The sequence below is a fragment of the Zootoca vivipara genome, chromosome 2 (assembly GCF_965207765.1).
Source record: "Zootoca vivipara chromosome 2, rZooViv2.hap1.1, whole genome shotgun sequence".
NCBI lineage: Eukaryota > Metazoa > Chordata > Lepidosauria > Squamata > Lacertidae > Zootoca > Zootoca vivipara.
Window position 1 is genome coordinate 40,800,959 of NC_142584.1, and position 24,962 is coordinate 40,825,920.

Consider the following 24,962-nt stretch of genomic DNA (forward strand, 5'->3'; position numbering starts at 1 on the left):
ATTACATCTTTAGCCCTAAAGACTTAAATTTTGTAAGTTCAACCTTGCAATTTGCCACCTAGTTGGGTGGATAGTACTTACCCCAAATGCAAGCCCACCCTTCCTAGCTCTAGCTAATCCTGCATATTACTTCCAATACCTATCACAGTGGGACATTGTCTTTCTCCACCTGCGGCAGTTCAGTACTCAAGGCAACTCTAAAGTTTAGTTTCCTTACCTTCCTTTTAGAATTACTGTAGGAAAAGTAAGAACAAAATAGATATTTGAATGGCCAGAGTAAGAACGTATACTCTCCCTCTCACCTCAATATTTCAACACTAATGGTGTTAGCAACTGCAAAAAAGCAACAAAAGGTCCCAACTAAGCTGCACTCAGTAACAGCACAATCCCAACCATGTCTCTTCAGAATTATTTCCTACTGAGTTCAAGGACATTTGGCGTTCAAGGTAAGTGGCGTTAGGATTGCAGCTCAAGATATTTTCTTGTGATACTTCTCTTCCTCACTTAGTAGATTCCAAACACCAACATACACCAGTATCTTAAAAAGGGCTATAATATTACAAGAAAGGACATTCCAACTAAACATCAGGAAGAACTTTCTGACAGCAAGAGCTGTTCAACAGTGAAATGGACTCCCTCAGAAGTTGGTGGATTCTCCTTCCTTGGAGGTTTTTGAGCAGAGGTTGGATGGCCATCTGTCATGGATGCTTTAGTTGAGATTCCTGCATTGCAGGGGGTTGGACTAGAGGACCCTCTGGATCCCTTCAAACCCTACCGCTCTATGATTCTATTATTGTTCTTCTACCACTCTATGATTGTATTGCAGACATGTTACTCAAACAGCATCCCATTTGGAATGCTCATATAGTACCACAAAAGACTGAGAAGCATTCAAAGCTGGCCCCTGGAATGCAAGTGGGCATTGAGACTCTGGTCAAGGCCTTGAGCAGATCTTATGCCCCTACAAGCAGATTCTAGATCCCAACAGCTGATAGTGAAAACAAATTGACTGGGTCATCACATAAATCAAACTGCAGAGGAATAGCGAGTTGCCAGCATTTGGGCAGTGAGCCATTGCCCTCAGGAATAAGTCAGGCTGAAATGGCTAGGGTTTAGGATGTTCCAAAGATGACTGATGTGTCAGTTCTCAACCAGCCCCCCCCCCCACTTCCATTTTCCCTTCATGTCTTTCTCCCCCATACGGGTATCCGAATGAGAGACAGAAACTAGCAAGTCTACCTCTAGTCCTACAGTTCACCGTAGGAGCTGACCTGTGACATCCCCTCCATGTCCAGTTGCATCAGTTCAGCCTGGTTGAATTGCAGAAGAGCCATCCCCACACGGAAGACTATTTCCAATCCCTGTAAGAAGTCAGCAGAAGTTAGATAGGCTCCACCCCAAAATGGAGTTTCCTATAATTCGGAGTAAGTCTATGGAGTAATTGAGGAATAAGCCACATTTCCTATGAAGTGGAAATGTAAATAAGATTAGAATATATCCAACAGAAAGGAAATATATCTAGTTTCCAACCCCCGATAAAATCATCAAGCCGAGCACATCATCCAGAGAATGTGTTGGCTCATCCGTTGCCAAGTTAGGCCAAGAGAGCTCTGAATTAAACACGACTTAACAACTTGCTTAAGCAGCAATGGGCATATGGATGCTAGCATATTTGCACAAGTATAAATGAACACAATTACAGAATTCTATGACAAATGGAGCTGAGATAATACTTTGATGTCTTTAAAGGGGGATTAGACAAATTCATGGAGGATAAGGCTATTAATGGCTGCTAATAATTTTGGCTATATACTACCTCAAAGATCACAGGCAGTAGGCCTCTGTATACCAGTTGCTAGGGAACAGCAGAGGGGGAATGTTTGTTTCCCATTTCCTCCCTGTTCTGAACTTTCCATTAGGTATCTGATTGGCCACTGCAGGAAACAGGATGGAGCAGATAAGGCCTTTGGTCTGATCCTGCAGGGCTCTTCTTACAGCATTTGAAGACACTTCGTTTAAAGGGACATTCTGTAATCTGTAATATTTTGAAGAGCTGGTGTTTGGCTACAACACCTTTTTTATGGAAACGGTGTCACTTTTAAACAGAATATCACTCACACACACTTCCTTACACAGACCTGGGCTAGTGGCGTAGGAGAGATGGACACAACATACATTATTATTATTATTATTATTATTATTATTATTATTATTATTATTTCAACTTATACACCACCCTATACCCAGAGGTCTCAGGGCGGTTCACAACAAGACCACAACTTCCTTGTAATTTTGTGGACTTCCTGGGCACGGGTCAGTTTCTGACTGCAGATGAGAATGCTGAAAGTAACAGGTTTATTTCTGGTTGTATTCAACAAAGCACTAAGTACCATATTGGCCCGAATATAAGCCACACCCAAATATAAGCCGCACCTTTAAAATTCAAGGAAAAAAAAAAGACAATACCCAAATATAAGCCGCTCCCTTAAAATTCCGCAGGCACTCACACCCGTTCCGTTTTACCGTATGTCTGTTTCAGCAACAATATAGTAAAAACCCATTTCTGTAAGGTCGCGAATTTAAGCCGCACTTTAACTTTTCACGGTTGGAATTTGGAAAAAAAGTGGGGCTTATATTCAGGCCGATACGATAAATCCTTGTGTGGATGGAATGGCTTCCATTTCCACAACAGGACCCACCCCCCCGCTTCCCCACATGTGCTCGCTAAGTTTATTCTGAGGGTGTCCCCCCCTCAAGAGATTTAGGGACAGCACAGGGCAACATACATGGGTGGGGGGAAATCCCACTGTGCAAGCAGAAAGTATTGCACTCTGGCAAGGATTTAGTTCCAGGATTTGATCCAGGTTTTATTTCTAAAATATTTAGAATCTTACACTATGTCTTTACACAATCCACATTTCATAGCATACAACAGCCTGGAGGAGGAATGTTATTTTAAAAACCAGCCATTAATTCTTCCTCGATATATGCAGACTTGTTGTAATACGTCACACTGAACAGGTCATTCTCTCATTGCTGCTCTTCCGGTCTTTCTGCAGCCCTGTCTCTTTCCCCAATCCCCTTACATTTTTATATCAAATGCTTTACCTCGTACATGAAGATGTCAAACACTCGAGTGGCCACAGGCAGAGGAAAGGTGGTAAGGAAGAGGGTAAGAAACCAGGATGATGCATACATAGAGGTAAGGAAGCTTTGAGAACGGAAGTGGATATTCAGTTCAGGCAACTGCTCCTGAAGAGACACAGAACACAGCTCTTAATCAAGAGACATAACAGCAAGTCTTGAGCCTGACAGTTGGATTCCCAGAGCCAGGACGCTGGATTCTCAAAGGCAGGGCCACACATATAGCAATTAGTACCCTTAACTTTATTGCCCTAAAATAATAAAAGCTGATGTACTTGAGACTGCTACAGGATTTTTAGGAGTCAGGAGGGAAGTAATTCACAGTCTAACAACTTGTATCCTTAGAAGCTTCTTTATGCATGGCAAATGCAGTCTTTTTTTTTTACCTGCAGCATGTACTCAAACTGGTAGATGCAGAGCCCTAGCTCAGCCATAGTGGGTTTAAACAGCTCCCGTAATCTGTACTCTTGCATCAGACGTACAAACACACAGAATGCCTCTTCTTCAGGCATCTAGAAATGAGAGAAGATGCTTGCATAAGCTTCAAAGTGATTCTGTATCAAAAGGAAATTATGACACACAACTGATATCACCACAGATTCCCCCCTTAAAAAAAAGAATGCAACAGGGAAAGGTGATACCAATAGCAGAACATATACTTTGATTGCACAAGATGTCAGTTTCAATCCCTTGCACCTCCAGTTAAGATAAGATAAGATATCTTTATTGTCATTGTCCCCTTGTGGGAACAACGAAATTACTCGGTTGCTACATCCACTCAGATAAAGCATTCCGCATAATCCAAAATTACAAAAATCTAATTAAAAACAGTAAATATAATACAAAATAACAAGTAAAATAAGATGACTTCAAAGTCCAGGCTTTCCATTTAAGGCCAAAATTGCTCTAGAGAAGAAACTAAATGGGTCATAGGGAGCAGAAGTGGGCAAGATGCTTGCCTTTGGAACGCTCTTGCAAATCATTGTAGACAACACTGCATTAGATGGATCCATTATCTGTTTAGTGCAACTTTGTATGTTCAACAGGTAACTACCACGTTGCCGCAAAGTACCGGTATTCAAGAAAAACATACTGTATTCACAGAGTCAGTATTTGTGCAAATAACACAAATCTTAAGTGCATTCAGTATGAATAACTTCAATTAATTTGATAGGGGAACACATTGTAGAATTGTTCTTCTTTGGTACACTGCATTAGGGGCTCTCAGCAGGATACTGCTGTTCTTGTTCTGTTATAATAGATACTTCTAGTGCCTAAACAAGTATTAGTTTTCATTTGCAGCAGCAAAATGTGTTCTCAAAAATAGATTTTTCAGTGACGCTTCTTCTAAATCATTCTAAATCCCCATTTTATACTGACATATGCATAACAATCTACCCATCACTGTTTAAAGTAATGGCAACTTGTTTTGTTTTGAAGCACTTGAAATTCCATTTTTCATTACTAAAGTTGATGAATAGGCTTCCATTCTTGTATTGACGGCATTAGTACAAAGGAGTGACAGCGGCATATCAAAAAGATGCCTTGAAAGCCCAGCTCCTAGTCCAAACACAGGCCCAACAGTGAATGTAACTGAAAAATAACTTCATTGTGTTTATTCTAGATTACATTCCTCCAGCCTGGACCAGAAAAAACAACAACAACATGTTTGTAGAACTTACCCTACAATGGATTTTGAAATTCCTAGGTACTAGCATTAATATAGGTGCCTGAAGATTTTCTAGGCGTGCTTCTAGCTCAGCCTTTTCCAACCCTGGCTCCCCAGATGCTGTTGGATTAGAAACCCCATCATCCACAGACACCATGGCCAATGGCCATGGATGATAGGAGTTGTAGCTCAACAATATGTGGAGACCCAAGGTTGGGAACGGCTGTCTAGTTGAAACCATTTGGAAGTACAGTATCAAAAGCTTTAATAAAGTAGGGTCCTATAGGAGAATGTTTTCTTCTACTAAAGCAGCTACTTTAATAAGGTAGTCAAACCCAGTTAGAATTTGTATTTGACATTGACCAACGCTAAGGTGCAAGCAACTAGATTTATAACCTATTTTAATATTTTGCAAGGTACTGAACTGTTCCATAAGTTCCCAAGTATCCCAAGTAAAGATGAACACTTGGGTTTAGGCCAGACATCTACTCCTATGTTGCACAAACCTGCATCAAGAGCAGTCCAACGATGAACGCACTGCCTTGGCAGTACCCAACCTCACGGTCTACTAGAGAGTAAGCCTGAAAGAAAAGCAAACTTTAAGCAATAGCTGGTCCAGATTAGCACACCTAGAGCTCAAAACACAACCACCAAATGCCCAAAGGGATTTGAAGCACAATTAAAACACACAACTATGAGGCAGAGTTTTGACACACTTGTTCAACCACACACAGAATTCTCTTCATGCTGGAAAGTTTCAATTATCAGCAGTGGGAAAGGGAGGGGAACTGGGAAGTATCCAGACCATGTCATTCAAGTCACTGCTTAATACAGTACACACCAGGAGAATGACAGAAAATATTTCTACAAATGTTTCTGCAAGAATGCTACAAATGAAGACCTTAATACAATTCAAATTCAAATAATTGTTGTTGTTTTGAAAAAAAGGAACTAAATGAAGAGATGTCTACCTTTAAGTACTTAAGAACAGTGCTTTGTTCCCCACAACACAGAGAACACTTAAAAAAAAATTAGCTGAAGCTCCTGGCTGGGAATTTCCCTTCTTCCAAGGTACTCAGGATGTGCCCTCTGCATTTCTTCCTGGGAAGTTGGGAATTTATTGAATTGGCTTAGCTTCAGCATCTGTCCAACTCTTCCTCTTTATACAGCAAGTTAAGCATTTGTCTTTCCAGACTGTGGTTCAGCTGCAATCCTTGTGTCAACTACAAAGCCAACTGGGAAGGAGGAACACATAGCTAAGCTATCCCAATGGCATAGTGTAGTTACATCAAAGAGCAACGTGCAGAAGCACCTCCATCTCAGGATTAGCTACATCTTATATTCCCCTGAGAAGTCTACAAAAATTTGCCTCTGGCAGTTAATTATGTGTGGTCATCAGTGACCGGCGTACCAAAAGAAACACGAGTCACTTCACACCAAACATCAAAAATTGGGAAGAGAACAAAAGGGACTGCCTACAAGACAGATACCCTCAAGTTCTCTGCATGTGTAGAGGACTCAGTGGAGTGCAAGGGACTTCTCTCCCATGTCTGGCACAGTGACAGCCCTTCCTAAGTTTTCTGTAATTTGCAAAGGCCTGGGTTCTAAAGATGGGGTGGTCTGTGGTGTGTGTGTGCTTTGTCAAATGGCTTTCTTAATTCCTGCTTCCCCCAATGCATATCCTGCTAGAGGTTGGTTCTCTTTACCACCACACTTTTATTCATGGCTTTATTAAGTACCGTACAGTAGTTGAAATTTTTAAATTGTATTGAAGTTTTAATTTCCCAAAGTCTGGACACAAACAATTGGATATCACAGTGTGTTTTCTGCTAGACAGAACCTACGGCTGTTCAGCAGATTGAGGTTAGCCCCAAGCCATAAAATTATTTACTACAAAAAAATGGCATTAAAAAAGTCTGCAAAGCAATAAACACCCCATTCCCAACTGTGGAAGTCAAGCAACTCCTTTAGAAACTATCCATGGCTGGTATATTTCATCATACTGAGAGCTAAAGGAGCATCAATACTTATCAAGGCTGTCTCAGGACAATTTCTAGATATAAAAAGAAGAATGATTCAAGTACCCTAATATAAAGCTGTATCCAGGGATTCAGAACCTCAGCTGTGACAAGGCCCATGTAATTCAAGGGGCAGTGAAATTAGCATGCATTATGGTACCAAGATTTTACAGAGCAGATGAAAGTAGTGCATAGATACCACACATTTTGTCTCATGAATTATGAATGCTAATACCCAAACTCTAGGCAGCTAGAAGTCTTCCTTTGATGTGCAGGTTAAGCCACTTTGTAAAGTTCAATTCATGAAATGCCTGAATAACAAAGGATCAGACTTTTGGAGCATCAAGCACTGTTGATTTCTAGAGCAATTTTATTAGGGAGATTCCTACTTGCCTTCATAACATTGAAGAGGACCTCTTGGCCCAGACTGTCCTGTCCCTTAAAGAACTCGTGCTCTGGGTATGTCCGGGCAATATCCCTCCTGATCAGCTTTTCACAAGGAGAAGACATTTTTAACAACTCTGAATACTGATTCTTCACTGGCATGTCAGTGGCACTGCACAGAAGTTGCCAAACAATGGCTCGGAAGTGGTGGGGAATTCCTTTCCTTATGAGCTCCTGGGGGGGGGGGAGAGAAAAACAAAGTATGTGAAACCCCAAGTGACATTTGTGAAGTAGGACTCCCAAGCCCAAATCCTGCCTACAGTTCTGCTCAATATACCATAAGGAGGCTACATATTTTAAACCTTTGGTATAAACTAAGGAGGACGCTGGACACAAAGCAATTACCTCATGATCACAGCATATTGGAAAAAGTCAGCTTGGTAGGAGAGAAGGGAGTACATGAAAAAAAAATTAAGTTTTCAAAACTGTAACTATAATTCAAGTGACAGAGAATTTCTGTTTACTATCTAGTTCTCTGTTTGTAACTATAAACTGATTGCACCATGATTTTTAATGCATTATTTGCAAATTTCTATGTACATCGGTAGCATTGTATAAATAAAACTTTCCTTCCCTCCAATACCTTGTCTCTGATAAATTCTGCTCCCCTAAAACAACCACAGGCACATCATTACTTACACATTAGCCCACAATTCTGATGTAAGTGTGTACAATTGTGAAAAGGATTAGAGAGTTCATGCAATCACACTTGTGTTATTATAATTAAAAGTATTCATTAGCTGCATTACTTACAAATGAGACAACATTGTATGAACATTAAAAGCAATTGTCACAAGCCAACCAATAAAAGGCTAAAGCACATATCACTTCTTGTTTTTACAATACTGTACTTCTTGTGAGAGAAGGAGGAATATTCATGCACTGTCATGGGTACTGCCCATTACCAGAGCAGACTCCCTCACCTTGAGCAGTTTTTCCTTCTTTTTCCGCCATTCTTCCCATTCATTTACAATCCTCCCCCACAAGATCCAGGTATCCTCCTCAAGATGGCTCAAGTTGGATGAGGCAGAAGAGCTCGAGACCAAAGAGGACCCACTATTCCTTCGCGAGCCATTCATGGAGCGCAAGGATTTGGAATCTGCTTCCAGAAGCCTGGAAAGATGACAGCCTGTTAGTAGCATCGCTACCAGTCCGACAATCAGGTTAGACCTTTAGAGCTATGCAGGTGCGTCAACATCTAGCTAAGTTACAACGTAAGTAGGACTCCTCAGTTATACTTGGTATGGCACAGAGCTTCCAGTTGAACTAAGTTGAAATGCTTTTGCACACAAGCTTTTTGACATGCCAGCCCTTCTAGCAACATAAAAAGCATCTCCAAAGGTAAAATAACTACAAGCATATCACATGAAACACGGCAAAGTTTGTCTGCTGATGGAGTCTGTAACACCTCTGTATTCCTCAACAGCACATTCCTCAACAGAGCCCAATTTAACGATTAAGATCTCAGGCAGTAAGAGTCAAGAATGATAAGAAAACCTCTCAGTGTCTATGGTACATCTCGGCTTCACCCAATTTCTATTTTAAATAAAGGTATAATTTATATTCAAATGCAAGACCAGAGAATTAAGACAAATTGAATTCTGTTACTTTCACAAACCATTTTCAATGAAATCCCCTACTAGATTATTCTACCCATCAACTTGGTAAGCTCCTGAAGCCTTTAGCCAAAATCACATCACCGTTTTTAAAATAGATTTAGAAACACGAAGGGCAAGATAATTCCTAAAAATATTAAGAAAACCTTGTTCATTATACACAGCTCAGCAGAATTTGATTCCTCAGGCAGCTATAAAGGACTTATGCTTACTCATCAACAAGTTGTTCTCGGTTTTCTACTTTACTAATTCTCAATCCCAAGTGAAGCAGCCATGATAAAAAACAGTCAGGTGAACAAAACAGCTTTTAGATTAGGAAAAGAGCTGGTCAAAGAGCTGGTCAAAGAGATAAGTATTCCAAAGAAACAGCCAAACACAAGTTACCAAGAAATCTTTGCCTGTTCAATTCAACATTTGCTACTTTCCATTACAGGTTCTCTGGCTGTCACGATCATTTGATGTTCGGATGCCACCACATGGCCATTTAGAAACCAAGCAGGGCATTCAGTAAAAGGAAGCTACCATAGAGCTACCACTAAAATGTAGGTTGCAGAAAGAACCACAAAAATGTAGGTTGCAGAAAGAAAGAAAGTTTTGTGCAGATTTCTTTTTAAAAAACTTGTATGCAGGAACAGGACAGGTGGGGACTGATAGAGGGTTCTATGTGACCAGAACTAGGCTGATCCCTAGGCTAAAGTAACCTGTCAAAGGGAAAAAGGGAATGATGGCAGGGAATGATGGCATATGCAACACTTGAGAATGTACAGATTAACTTCCCTGTATAGTATGGCTCACGTTATTCATTCAGTAATAGCAATGATTGAATGAACAGAAAAAGGTGACAACTGCATTTATCAAGGTCCAAGAGTATCTCCCATTTGGTAGCATCAAGCTATACTGTGTACACTATACACTGTATGGGCTTTATACTCAAGAAAGCATTTAAAAATATGCATTTATGTACAGCATCCCAGGATTTGTTTCTCAGCTTTAATACTCACATTGATAACTTTTTAAACCAACCCAGTGTGTGTGCATACTATATCCAAGTTCAGCCCACTTCACTCAGCTTACCTGTTTTGTTCTTCAAGCTTTGCCAATAGCTCCAACTCATCTGGGCTCAGATTCTCGGAATCAGACGTGGGGGAGCATGCAGGCATGGAGTTGACGGAGGAGAGTCCTTCATGGGAAGAAGAGTCTGGGCTGATCGCCGGACTTGCCATCTCAGGCAGTTTGAGAGTAGCGGGGATGTCCATTCAAAAAGTATTCAGAAACAGTTTCAGGAAGGTCAAAGTATCACCTGAAAGGAAGGGGGGAAACCACATTTTTCAGAGCAACAGTCCCTTTTTGCTTATATAGACTGATGTCAATATGAAGAACGACTTTTATAGGTCTAGTTTTACACTGTTCAGAGGCATTTGGTTGGATGTGGTTAAAGCTCTACATAACAGGCCATTGTAATAAAAACTGGGTACTTCAAGAAGAGTACAGAGATTATTAATTTCCAGCTCTACGAGGAGATGATGATTGAATTTTTAACTTTAGGTGGTAGTTCAAGAGATGAACTTTTCAAAGATGTAGGAGAACTGTTATCTGTGAACTAGGTTAATGTTTTATCGATTTGGCCATTTTGTATTCTCTTATCTCTTTTAGGCTGCTAAAACACAACAGACGTCTCTGTCAATAGTAGGCAACACTTTACTTCTAAGCTCACAAATAATTCAGCTGTAAGGTTAAGTCTCTGCTGAGAAAAAGCTTCCAAATATTTTTTGAAATGAAAAAAGGCCACACTACCTTCCTTTAGTTAACTGTGCTGTGGTTCAGAGCTTACAGGCCTTCATTAAATTGCTTTTTCTGCTGAATTTAAAATTCTTTAAAGGTAATTCCAAAATAAATTTACTCATTCAACTCTTTGTATTCTTACTAATCTGCTTGAAAATCCTGGCTGGCATTTTTTAAATATTTCTAATCATGTCACGAAGAAGTGCAACACTGACATCAGAAGGACTCAGAAGTCAACTCACTATGTTCCCCCATAATATTACCAAGTCTCATGACTAACCATGTCTACTTGAAGTAAGTCCTACTGATTTCAAGTAATTCTCAGGTAAATGAGGTGAGGACTGCAGCCAAAGACACTGCTTTTTTCAACAGGCTGCATTAATGGTGCAATCCTAAAGTGGAGTTAGGCCACCTGAGGGGCCTCGGAATTTGGCAGAAGTCCTCCTGCCCTCATAGAATGCCAGATAATACCATAAAATCCCACCACACCACCAGGCGGGGTGCCATGAGGAAGCCAACTGGGTCCTGAAGGTGGAATGATTATGGTGTTTGGTGTCTCAGACGCTTTCCTGCAGGGCAGCCAGGTATCTCTCTTAAGGAGCCATGTCTTGCCACTTGTGCCACTGGGGATCAAATGAATGATGGGCTGCTATGCCACAGCTGTTTGTGTTGCAATGTATTCTGGCTCACTCCACTTCTGGGCAGTGATGTGGTGTTGACTCAATCCTATCCCAAGATTTGTAGGCAGCTGCTGTGTTGCCAAGGATAATGGAGCTGCCCTTTTTTTGCAGTGTTTTTAGATGCCTCTTCGTCCTGTTCTCCTGGCTCTCCCCCACCACCAATCCTGGGCTGAGCAAGTATTGGACAGAGCAAATGCTCGCCTGACATTGTGGCAACATTATCTGTGGCCCAAGCGTAATTGCAGTTTGTGATTATTCCGCCTGGGTCTTTATCAGACCAATGTCTGATCTACCAGAGAAATAAAAATAATCCTGTTTCCAGGCTTTGTCACATAATTTATTTCCCTACCATGTCAGCTACTCACTTTCTATTTAGATCTCATGCCCCAAAGCCCAATGAATGTGAAGGAGAATGGGTTTGCAAGGCTGCAGGGGACCAAGTACTATCAAAAACATGTGATCTCTTATTGTAAATTTGCCAGGTGTCCCTGTAATTTCTTTTGCACCTACAGTGGTACCTCGGTTTTTGAACATAATCCATTCAGGAAGTCCGTTTGAGTTCTGAAACATTCAAAAACAGAAGCCTCAAAACGCAAGCCTCAATACGGAAAACTCAGAACGGAAGCTGCATTTCCTGTTCAATTTCCAAGGCGCGTTCGAAAACCGAGGCAAGCACTTCTGGGTTTGACTACAGAGGTGTTCGAAAACAGAGGTACCACTGTACATAGATTTCTAGATGTGTTCTGTTTAGCTGCTCTCTAAACTGCGTGGGCAGGCAGCAAAAATCACAAATGAAATGAGATTCAGTGTAAGTTAAGCGTGAGCGATACAGATATAAAGTGGTACAAAATAAGCTCCAACCTCTCACATACATTGAAGAGGTAGTTGTACTGAAGCAGAGCAACAGCTAGGATATATTGTGCAACTCACTATTGGGATCATGGTGCACAACATAATGAAATCAATATAGCATCCTATGCGAAAAATCCATGCTAGGGAGATTATTAAGGAAAGAGATTGAAAATACTCCTCTCGGTACTCTAATGCCTTTATACAATCTATGGAGCAGCCTTGTTTGGAATGCAAGGGACAGTTCTAGCGATTCCATGTCAAGAAAGATATTGCAGAGCTAGAAAATGAAGAGAAAAGGGCACCTAAAATGGTCAGAGAACTCGGAAATTTGCAAGAAAGGAGTAGGATGGGGCACAGCTAAAGAGGATGTGATTGAGGCTTGAATAGGGCCATAGTTGCAGCCCTATGTTAAGGGTAAGACACATGTACAGCATTTCTCCATTATAACCTGATATCCAGGGATGGGGGAGTAGGTGCTGCTGCTTAGAGAATAGCTTAATTGATAGTTATACAAGAAACTTAGCAGCGCAGGAAAGGTAGATTTGAGGATGGTCCATACCAATTTGTAGGAGTCTCAAGGTTGACAAGTAATTTAAGTAGGTATTGCCAGTTCTTCCCCTCCTAGGGTTTGCTGTTGTTGGACTTGATTTCTCCATTTGTACTGCATCTTTTGGGAAATCTTTTATTATTACTATTATTAAGTCAAGGGACAAGTATATTATCTACTGTGCCCTAGCAGTAGTGCACCATACATCTAGAGTTTTAGGTTTAATCAGTTTTGCTGCTTATTTTAACCTGTGAGTGGTGCCAAGGTATATCATGGCAACTGTTCAGTCGAAACCTGTGATACCTGTCAACAGTTCCAGCAACAGAAGCTGGAAGGGTCTCTGGGAGGAGGGTGGGGGGAAGACAGGCCTGGTTAGAACAGGGATGAGGACTCTGAGACACTGTGGCCCTCCAGACTCTGACTCCCAGCAGTCCCAGCCAACATGCCCAACAGTGAGGGATGGTGGAAGTTGCAGTCCAGCTACATTTAACGCCCTAAATGGCCTCGGTCCAGTATACCTGAAGGAGCGTCTCCACCCCCATCGTTCTGCCCAGACACTGAGGTCCAGCGCCGAGGGCCTTCTGGCGGTTCCCTCGTTGCGAGAAGCCAAGTTGCAGGGAACCAGGCAGAGGGCCTTCTTGGTAGTGGCGCCAGCCCTGTGGAACGCCCTCCCAACAGCATAGCTGCCAAGTTTTCCCTTTTCTCGCGAGGAAGCCTATTCAGCATAAGGGAAAATCCCTTAAAAAAAGGGATAACTTGGCAGCTATGCAACAGATGTCAAAGAGAAAAACAGCTACCAGATTTTTAGAAGACATCTGAAGGCAGCCCTGTTTAGGGATGCTTTTAATGTTTAATGTTTTATTTTATTTTTCTGTGGGAAGCCGCCCAGAGTGGCTGGGGAAACCCAGCCAGATGGGCGGGGTATAGATAATAAATTACTATAATTTATTTATTTATTTATTTATTTATTATCTGGAATGCCACAGGTTCTCCATGCCTGGGCTAGACTGTGGCGCTAATAACACTAAAGGTCACAGGTTCATTCACCATACATGCCAAAAGTTCTGCACCTCTTTTTCATCCTACTCATTTCTCTCCATTTTAAAAGTATAGCCACAGAAAATGGACAATAATTTTTCAAACATCTGCAATAAATGCACAATTAATCAACTGAGCCATTAGAAGAGGGGAATTCAGGGAACTGCAGAGTCCATTAATTCTAAGACAACTTGGTCCCCCCCAAAATATATATATATATCCCCTGAAAGTTCTGTTCTGTCAGATCTCTCAACCAATTCAGAGACACTCCCAGCCTAAGACAAGGCCTCAGTCAAGGGTTTACAGGCTGAAATGGTTAGGCCAAGAGGCTCAAGGCCTCCAGACCAATATACACAGTTGGGTATATTATTACCTATGTCCTCAAAACCTGATTTTGTACATTAATAAATGAACCTCTTATTATAATGAACAACTGTGCAGTTTTTGAGCAGCCATTTTGTGAAGAGCCTTGGTTGATCTCTAATATACCATTAACAGTACCGTAAATATAAATAGGAGGTTTAAATAATTATAACCGGGGGGGGGGGTACGGGACTCAGCCACTGTTACGCTTCCTGAGGGGAAGAAAGTCTCATTACTCAGTTATAGGTTAGGAAAGGAAGATTATCTCAATCCCAAATAAAAAGAGTGGGGAAGCATCCCCACACCTCCCCATTTTTAATGCATCTCCTTTTTTTCTTGCTCAGCCTGTATCTTTTTCCATCTCTCTCTCTCGTTTTCCTAACCTTCCCATATCTTTCTTTCTTTTCTTCTTTATTATTTCTCATTCCAGTATCTATCTTAATTCATTTTATTTCCCCACTTCTTCTTTCCTTTAACACTTTCTTTTGCTTATGAAATGAGAGTGAATGGTGTGCTACTTCCTTCTATGATGGGGCGGGAAGAAATTAGAATAAACCCCAAACTTTTTTCCTTTTTTACAGTGGGCAGTTGCTAATTTGGTGTGGGTTTACTCTGTCAGTTAACACGGCCTTCACCAACCTGGTGTCCTCCAGATGCGTTGGACTACAATTCCCATTAACCCCAGCTAGCTCAGCAGTTATGGCAAGAGTTAATGGAAGTTGCCGTCCAAAACATTTGGAGACCCCTAAGCTGGCAAAGTTTGAATTAAAAGTATGTAGTACTTGCCTACCCTAGAGTACTTGCCTACCCTAGAGTTGCTTTGACATGTACAAGAATGGTATTTGTAAATTTTCATAGCCCATGCTTGCCAACACACATACTGTTTTACTGAGTTACGGTAGTTCCTGTAACTTTAGACAATACAGTAAATATTATGTAAAAGTACAAGAAAAAACATTCAGCAATGCAGACATTCAAAATCAGCAGAAGACATTTGGGACTTTCAGATGAGCTATGAACTCCCTTTGACATCTTCATCAGATTTTTTAAACCATTTTTTCATTTAACAAGTGGCAAGCTTTTTTAAAAAATTTTTAAAATAGATCTTTATTCAAGTAATTCAAAAAGAAATACAAAATCAAATACACAATAAGAGAAAAAACATTAAAAATTCGAAAAAATAAGAATCAGTTAACACAAAAGAATTACATATTAAATCATGAATCAACTCTTTGCTACATAAGCTCGATAAGAGCTTATGTGTTCACTTTAATAATTATAAGGGGAGAGGAAAAAAGAAGGAAAAGGAAGAAAAGAGAAAGAAAAAAAAAGTAAAAAGGTTTATTTAAAAAAATACTCTTCCTATTATTTGCGAAACGCGTCCCTAAAAACATTAATTATTCCGTTGCTGTATCACTTACTTCCATACAAATTCTAGCAAATTTTAACAATTCAAACAAAACTTTATATCGAATTCTCCTCTTGAAATTTATTTAGTTATTCTAAGCACATCACTAAATTGCATTCTAGATTCTCTTTCTCCAAATAATCCTGTACATATCTCCATTTTTGCATGATTCTCTGCCTGGGTACATCTCTAATTATAGCTGTCAATTTCGCCATCTTCAAGTATTCAATTAATTTTCCCTGCCAATCCTGAATTGTGGGTATTGCGTCTCCTTTCCATCTCATTGCCAATAAGATCCTAGCTGCAGCACAAGCATATAACATAATCTTCACTCTATCTTTTGGTATATTAGAAGGGATAAGACTTAACAAAAATATCTCGGGGCTTTTTTCGAACGTACATCTCAACAATTTTTTCATCTTTTCATAAATTTTGTTCCAATAGTTGGCTACCTCAGGGCATGTCCACCAGCAATGATAAAAGTTCCCAATTTTCTTTTCACATTTTCAGCATTTACCATCCCCTACCTTATAGATTTTAGCTATTTTTTCCGGCGTAACATACCACGCTTATTGGGTTTTAAGATACGCTGCATATGTATTCTTACCCTTCTTAATAGTGTGTGTTTTCTTATTTTATTTCTTCCTTTCTCTATTTAATTTCTCATTTCCAATTTCAAGTTTTGATTTAAAGCAGGGTTGGGGACACATCCAGCCCATGGCACAGATTTGGCACTGCCTAGCCTCCCCATTTAGCCTGTGACCAAAATACAAACCTCTGCCCCTCATCGAACACCTATATGACATCAGGTGTGGGGCAGGTGGAGATCTGCCTGGAAAGCCACAGCTGATCCTTGCAGAAAGCAGGATTGAATTCTAATGCATGAGGAATTAAATCCTGCTTGGTCACTATCTCCTTCCACTCCCATGGGTCAATTCCTTTCAGACCTTCACATATTTAGCGCAAAGATCTGAAAGTGGCCAAGTGTGTTCTGTTGATTGCAGTAAGAAACCTCTGTGCAATTAGAGCCCTGATAATAAGGCACGGTTTTCAACTGTACACAGAGGCTTCCAAGCCCAAAGAATATAGAAACCCCCTTTAGACCTTTGCACTCCACATGAAAAGGTCTGAGAACCACCCCTGAACGGACCCTGGGGCACAGCTTGAGTGAACTCCACTCCTCCTACACAGTTTTAACCCTTTTGTGTTCAAGCTATTGCCTAGAGAGAAACTGCAGCCCTAATGGCTTCCCATCACTGACACTTTCATCCTCTAATTTAGGTTCCTTTCATATCCTGCTTGTACGATTGCAGAAGAGTTAATTCCAGCATTCAGTATTACGTTTTCTAAACCAGCAAAGGCTGTTTACAACCTCCTCCACACAAATCCTGATGGTGTGTGGGGGGGAATCGAATAATATATAAAAATTAAACAGCAGCATTCAATTAAGAATTCCCCACCGATCAGGTCAGAAGATCATGAAGCAAAAAGCAGCAAATATCTTAACAATATCCCGGGCCTCCCTGCAAGTGCTCTAAGTAATCAATGCAAAGTTGCTTCAAGTTAGGCCTGAAATCGAAAGCTTCCGTAGTAATACTTTCCAAACCTTCTAATGGTTCAGTTGATTTAAATAAGCTCTTAGCCGTGAGAAGAAGGGAATTCAGGGCATGTACAGAGTCCCCATTAGAAGCTTTCAACTTCACCCACAAATTAAGGCATTTTTGCTTTTTTGTCAACCTTTGAGACCAAAGAAGCTACCGCATCTTGAGCTACATATCAAATGCTAACATCTGAGGGTGTGAACCAAAATCCCCATCACTGAACCCTCAGTCAAGATCGATTATGGTAGATACTGTTTACAAATACCTTTTCATCTGGGGGGTGGGGAAAGTAACTCTAGGCAAAAGTACCAGCTATTGATCCTGAATTAAGTTATTGGCCACTTCAACTTTTTCCTAATAACAGTATCTAGTTAAGATACATTCCCTCCAATCTGAGACTACAAACCAGCCATTTGTACATGAAAGATGAGGTCCACACAGATGTTGCCACCAACACTGCAGGCTATACTATTCACAAGAAACTGCATGACATTCCTACATTTCCAAACGGATGGCTGTACATGGAAGCACCCTCTGGGGAGATAAGGCATCAGGGGTTGGGTTGTGGCCATACGTAAACACTGAGCCTGGCAAGGGAAAATTGTTTTGTGAGAAGGCTGTGAAAAGGCAGCAGCTGTCATTCATCACATCACCCTTTGTGGCTTAGATGCTTCAGCTAGCCTCCAGATAAAAATACTCAATGCATATTTATGTATTAGACATAAGGCAGCATCTTTAGTATGTGTTTTCTCGCTTCCATTTATGCAACATGTTGAAAGTGGTAGCTTTATAGTAAAGTGCTACTTCAAGGCTAAGCGCCAGTTAATTTAGCTGGGAATAAGTGTCTCTGGATCCTTGTTAGTGCACAAAGGACTAGGCACTGCGATTGTGATGCCAGGAATAGATGGTTTGCAGTGCACTTGCTATGTATGACAGAGAGGGCTACACATACCAAAATCCACAGACTTCAGAGTATAAAGATAACTATGAAACTCCCCCCCACGCCCCCACAAAGCAATATTTGCAAAGTTGTTTCCTGTTAGGCCTGAAATTAAAAGCTTCAGTGGTAATATTTCCCAAAGCTTTAACTTGAAATTAAATGATACCTCATTTATAAAATATGGAACGCAACGAAGTCCAGGTTATTTTTGCTATTGTTTATGGTTTCAAAATGCAGTAGTGGCTACAATGTGAAAGATGCATCATAAAAGGATGCATCACAAAATAACTGAAGCTATTCTTACAGCAGGCTTGTAAATAGCTACTTGCCTGGTTACCCAAGTGTAAGAAGTGCCTCCAAGCAACCAGGAAAAGGAAGCGTTTACTAGAACAGCAGCAGTAGTCAAGCATCTACCGGTATTTCAAGCTAGGTGCTATACGAAGGACAAAGTTAAGACAGGTTCAGCCTAGGACCATGACCTAACACAGAGATTTGCATACCTGTGAGTTATTCGCTTTTGTAATCTTATTTAAACAGCAGCCCTGTTTAGGGAAGTTTTTCATGTTTAATGCTGTATTGTATTTTTAATATTTGATTGGGAACCACCCAGAGTGGCTGGGGAAACCCAGCCGGATGGGCGAGGCATGCATAAATAAATAAATAAATAAATGCAACAGCCAATGAATTGCTCAAATTGCTTTCTGAAAGCTTCAAAATATACTAATTGAAGGGGCCACAAGAATTGAACTTTTAGTCCAAAATTAGCCTCAAAGGCAAGTTGAATGTGGGCAAATGAAAATCCATTTGACATAATTACCTTAAAAACTTGGAACAAACTTATATTGATCTGTCTCTACAGATGTGCTTAAAAAAACCTGAGGCCCTGCAGATATTGCTGGACTACAACTCCGATCATCTCCAACTACTATTAGTCATGCTGTCTAAAGCTGAAGGGAATCCACACAGATCTGCAAGGCCACAGGTTTCACACCCTTGCACTAGAAATATATTAAGGGTTCTTAGTTCCCTCCACTATGCAAGAAACCCATTGCACAGAGCACCCAATCCATAGTTTCAACATCACCCATTGTATGACTCCCCCCCCCCCGGTATGTGGGCTCTGGCCAACAAAAACTTTAAGGTGACCTGCTATTGCACAAACTATCATGACTATCCCTCTAGATCTTCTCCCCAAAGCCTTTGGATACAGATTTTGCCAGTGGACCAAATACTCCTTATACACCTCCGTGACATTGCTTCACACTGTAACAGGTTTATGGCTAGACACAACTCTAGCTTCCTGAGGCGAATAATCAGCAGCAGCCTGCAGTCAACCATGCAGGGAAGATTTACACAAGTGGGGCTCTTGACTTTTGTCTTTCTTGGCAAAAATGGAAAGGTATGTGTGGGTAGTGAGCCTGTTAAATCCGGCAGACTTTTATCAATGCTACAGTAAAGTACGAACAGATTTCATCGAAAGAACAAATAGGGGATGCAAGGCAAGTATTGCCACCAATACTTGATCAATGTGTTTTCTGTTTCTTGCCACCAGGTTGATGGACATTCCAAACATATATCTAATGTGACGGAATTGCATGGTGTGGTTTTGGTATTTTATATAGTTTTGATTCTTTTTTGTACTTTTATTGTTTGATTAAGAAATATTGCTTTTATTTGTTTATGTTTACTACAATGGTTATACATGGGGCTTCCTCTGAAGATGCTTTGGAAACTTCAGCTGATGCAGAATTCAGCAACTAGGTTGCACACTGGGGAAAGAGGGTTTGAGCATATTACACTAATCCTGGCCTGACTGCACTGGCTGCCAATGAGTTTCTGGGTGCAATTCAAAGTGCTGGTTTTGAACTATTAAGCCTTAAATGGCTCAGGACCGCAATTCTTCAAGGGCTGCTTCTCCCCTTATAAACCAACCCAGACTCTGCGTTCATCATCTGAGGCCCTTCTTCGTGTGCCTTCTCCAAGAGAGGTCTGGACTGGAGGGTGGCTACACCCTTTTATGTAGGGGCCTTTTCTGTAGTGGCCCCCCGTGTATGGAAAGCTCTCCCCAGGGAGGCTCACCTGGTGCCTCTATAGGTGCCAGGCAGAAAGGTTCCTCTTCAACCATGCCTTGGGCTGATTAACATTCTATGTCCTTTTAAATGGGTTTGTGGGAGGGGAGGTTAGGTGTTTATTTGTGTTTTTTTGTTCTTGTATATATTATGTATTTTGTGTATTTTTATGCTGTGAACTGCCCTGAGGGAAAAGGAAGAAAAGAGAGAAATGGATTATAACATCAACCCTTTTCTGATCTAAGGGTAAAAGTCATCCTAAGCTGCCTTATTTGCCATGGTAACCACTCTGAGTTCTCCAATATACAGTGAGACTGCAGCTCACAAACTCATAACACAAGCCACATTTTGAAAGTCAACCATGCGGTGGTGAGCTATGCTCAATACAAATTACTCATTAGTCTTAAGGTCCAGTCACTGTAACCAGAAAGAGGCCAAGTAGGTGGGGATTCTCCACATTGTAAAAAATGGTAGGCTGATCTGATGTCATGTACCAAGAAGAAACACTGTGGCTCAGGGGCAAAGCACATGCTTTGCCTGCAGAAGGTCCCAAGTTCATTCCCCAGCATGGACTGGGTAAGTTCACTGCCAGTAATTCTTGAGAGTCGCTGCCAGTCAGTGTTAACAATACTGAACTACATGGACCAATGGTCTGAGTCAGAACAAGGCATAAGTTTCTAATATCACAGGAACACCATTATTTATTTTTTATTATTTTTTAAGTTTAATGCTCGTGCACATGTCGTGCAAGCAAGAGAAAAGAAGGGATAAAGCTGCTAGGACTGAAACAAAGGCATGCTTTTCATCTGCATGCAGTCGCCTCTTACAGCCAAGTCTTCAGATGATAGGTAGCAGTGAAACATATTGTACATGGCTCACTATATCATACAGCGGCAGAAGCCTACAAGGACGTGCCCATGTAATAATGCTAGCTCTCCACTTGAAAACAGAGTACAGGTATGGGAGCTTTAAAACGCCTATCTGGACAATGACCCACTTTGAACATTAAACAGTAGTTTATTATTATTTATTCTGTGGCACATAATCTTTTAATATAAACTGCGACACCAGGTTGTGTCTTTAGTTGTACAGAGTCAAAAATGTTTTTGACAATGTTTCCCTATCATACACGATATCCTCCTAAACAAATAAAGTTAATGAAAAATCAATTCTTACCCTCTTGATCATTTGTAAGAGTTTCAAGTACATTACTTTTTCATTTCAAGCTGCTTTTTGGATGGCAATAGGTTATAACCCAAGATGGAAGCGATTTCTTCACCAGTAGACGTTTTTAGACCATTCAGACTTCAAACAGTTGTGATGCAAAGTACAAAACACAAGGCATAGCATATGGGCAAGAAAAATAAAGTATTGTTGCCCAAACAGAAAGAAAAATGAACTATATCAACAAAGCAATAGATTTCCTCGCTGAGGGACAATGGGCTGGATCCAGACAATCATTGGGTTCAAGTAGATCCACTGATATTTATGGGACTTAAGTGATGACCAAGTCTGGTCCCAACCCAGTGACCTCATGTGCATATAAAACTACACTAAAACCATGGCCTCGTGTGAATGAGCAAATCTGTGGATTCTCAAGAAGAATTGCGATCACTTTGCTCATCCTGTAGTTCTGCTAGTGCAGTACAGCTGTGAGCACAACCACGGTTTGGCTTAGTGTTAATAGTGAACTGCCACCTACCCCAACTTTCTGGAACTCTGTTACTTCTTCCCCATGCCAATTCAATATACCTGTAAGTGCTAACAAACAGGACAAATATGCTTTGAATAAGTAGACTGATAATCATTGTAACCAACGATAAGGTGGGAAGGTTAGCAACCCACTTTCTTTCTAGAACCAAATACCCTGTGAATGTCAAAATTATATTTGAACCAGCTCTTAGTTTCTAAAAGGCTCTTGGATCCCAAGTACATTGTATTTTAGAGAGAAACCACTCTTTTCTGTTTCAGCTGTGACAACACCAAATTGCTGACATCAAGACTGAAGAGGTTAAATATTAAATCTTAAGGGCACCCGAGGGCTTAAATTCCAAACATCCATTCACTCTTAAGCTTAGCAAGCAACATCTACTTACCACCACATGTTAAAACTAACTCAGACAAGACATTCTTATCATTTCTATTTTCCTTGGCTAAGACATTCTATACCAAAGAAGCAATTCATGAGCCAGTATCAGCAAGGAAAACAACTTTTTAAACACCACATTAGTATCCAAGAGGGTCTCACTGATAGAGCTTCTGAAGAGATATAGCCAACAGGTACTTAATGATTGGCAATTTGGACCTCTTCCTCTCAGTACAGAGACACACACACACACACACACCCTCCCAAGGCAAGCCGCAGCAGCAGTTTGCACCCATGCATACATTCATTCTTGCTTCATTTGAGAGACACTGTTTGGAAACAGTTCCCCCATTGTTTAAGCTGTAACACTGGACTTCCAACTACAGCTAAAAACAAATGCCTAATACTATTAAGAAAGCTTCCCACTGGTACTTGATGGTATGCAGGCAAGTAGAACAGCAGTACTTTCTTTAGGATCCGATTAATGCAAAGACAGCGAGGCCCTGGATACCAAAAGTACAATTTCAAATATCTACAACCCTGATGTTCAGCTTGGTTATTTGCTTTCCCAAACTCAAAACAATACAGCTACAGCAAAGAGCAAAAACAAAAGCTTATATTCACAATGCTCGCCATTTTGGTCAAATAAATTACACTATTAAATAAATAACAGGCATTAATACCAAAGCCAAACATATGTGGTAATCTTCCAACAAAAAGCAGTTGGCAGTAAATCATAGAAAAACTGTATCAAGATGGACAAAGTGCCATTGGTTGTTTTCTATCCTATAAAAGCTGCCCACTGTTAACAACTGGGCAATGACAGCCCACATCCTGGGTAAATTTAATTAAGACCTTGAAAATGTCAAAGTCCCCAGAAACCAACCTACAAATCATCATTCATACAGAGATAGAATTTGATGGAAATGGCGGAAAGAGTAAAGGTGGCACATTACTGGGAATCGTAAGCAGCTAATGCCATTCTAAAACGGGCAACACAAAGTCCTTATCCAGCAGAGAAAAAGAGTCACTGGGGTTGCCAGACTAGATTGCGGTTTTCTTTAACCTTGCAGTTTCTAAAAAGATACACCCTCCCTTAAGGAAGCCTGCCAATCAGCATTTTTATCACTAAGAACTTTGTAGGACAGAAGATGGAAGCAGCTCTAGTTCTTGGGCAGGGAAGGTACTGTCTCTCTTCACTGACCACAAAGGTTGGCAGAAAAGGAAGCAAGCAATGGGGGCTGCACACAGAGCATCCATGTCCCTGAGCCGTTTCATTTCTCTTGGGAGGTGACAAGACCTGGTTGGGCCAGAAAACAATTAAGAAAGCAAAGGAGATCTATCTTGTCCACAGACCTTGGTTCAAGCCACTGATCAGCTGCAAACATACTAGGTACCTTACTTAGCAAGTTCAGCCTCAGTACCTGTCTAAAAAGGCCAGCAGCAATGAGTTCATTGTGGAAATAGGAAGGGTTGCACAACACTTTGTACATTCAAAGTGGGTGATAAATGGCAATTGTTGTTGTGCCTAAGGGAAAGGAAGAGCAAACCACTCCTTGGTTGGCAGTCCACAGAGAAGGATAAGTCACTACTTCAGGGTGTAAGCACAGTGGAGGACACACCTTCGGGGTTTGGAAAGTACTGTAAATATATTCCCTCCCCAACCACAGCCCCTGGGAAAACCCTCTTCTTCCCCCTTGGCAACAGGGGGCAAGGAGACAGTATGCACCTACCCTTCTCATTTCATGGCTTGCCCAGAGCCTGTAGACAAAAAGGCTGTCACTGCAACCCGAGAAAATTCAAGTGTTCCGAGACATTTAGGCCAAGTGCTCCAACACAGCTAAGGCATCTCAGGCCCTGCTATAGGGCGCAAGGAGGGGAGGGGGAACAGAAGAGCGAGACCCCCTTAGACCCCTCTGCATGGAAAAGCCCTCGAATAAGGAGGGAGGAGACTTCGCCTGCATTACATGGGAGGAAGGAGACAGAAAACAAACTACCGGGTCAGCGGCGGCGGAGGGAGGGGGCGGGAATGAGGAGGAGAGGTGGGGGGGCGCAGAGCCCCCGCCCGTCCTCCCATAGACGGTGCTTTGCGCTCTTGGGCGAGAAGATGCCCAGGCCTCCTAGCAGGAGAAGGGGGTCTCCCGAGGGGCTGCTGCCAGGGAAGCGCCCCGGCCCTCCTACCTGCGGGGCCGGCATTGCCAGGGCCATTGCGGCTCCTTCTCCTCCTGCTCAGGGAGGCGGGGGTCCTGAGCCTCCAGGCCCGGCCTCGACGGCCGCCGCCTCCCCGTCTAGCAGCAGGACATGCAGCAGCGTAGAGGCAACCACGCCGGGAGCCGCAGGGGCCATGGAGGAGCTGCTGCGGGCGGCGGCGGCGGCGGCGAGGGAGGAGCCAGCGGAGCGGTCGCCACAGCCGCCTCCCGCCTCCTCCTCCTCCCGCGGCAGCCCAGATCCAGGGATGGACGGACGGGCAGACTGACTGGCAAGGCGACTCCACCCCCTTTTCCCTATGGCTGGCCAATTCTGCACTGGGCGCCCCGCGCTCGGCACCCGCCTACCCGGGCGCGTTATCCAATGGAAAGCCGGGTTTCGCCAGGGAACCGGATCCTGCTCTCGCTGCTCTCTCGCTCGCCTGCCCGCCCCTCTTCAGCAGCTGCTGCTCATAGAGCGATCAGGGATCAGGCTGCGGCCGTAGCAGCGGGCGGCGA

The 24,962-nt window shown here is 41.8% G+C and overlaps 1 protein-coding gene across 6 annotated transcripts in view; it reads right to left on the bottom strand.

The window, feature by feature from the left end:
- The window catches only part of EVI5L (ecotropic viral integration site 5 like), a 45,136-nt gene extending 20,401 nt beyond the window's left edge, over positions 1-24,735 (bottom strand). For 5 of the 6 annotated variants that reach the window (XM_035104854.3, XM_035104850.3, XM_088661703.1 and 2 more), the window contains exons 1-8: positions 24,439-24,708; positions 9,966-10,191; positions 8,199-8,388; positions 7,225-7,449; positions 5,320-5,394; positions 3,531-3,656; positions 3,109-3,252; positions 1,272-1,361 (exon numbers count right to left, since the gene is read on the bottom strand). In XM_035104854.3, the coding sequence (XP_034960745.1) occupies positions 1,272-1,361; positions 3,109-3,252; positions 3,531-3,656; positions 5,320-5,394; positions 7,225-7,449; positions 8,199-8,388; positions 9,966-10,147 (1,032 nt within the window). In that variant the 5' untranslated portion in view covers positions 10,148-10,191; positions 24,439-24,708. Of the gene's footprint in view, positions 1-1,271; positions 1,362-3,108; positions 3,253-3,530; positions 3,657-5,319; positions 5,395-7,224; positions 7,450-8,198; positions 8,389-9,965; positions 10,192-24,438 lie in introns of all 6 variants that reach the window. The other variant, XM_035104853.3, reaches the window with a different exon arrangement.
- Between the last annotated feature and the right edge of the window lie 227 nt (positions 24,736-24,962).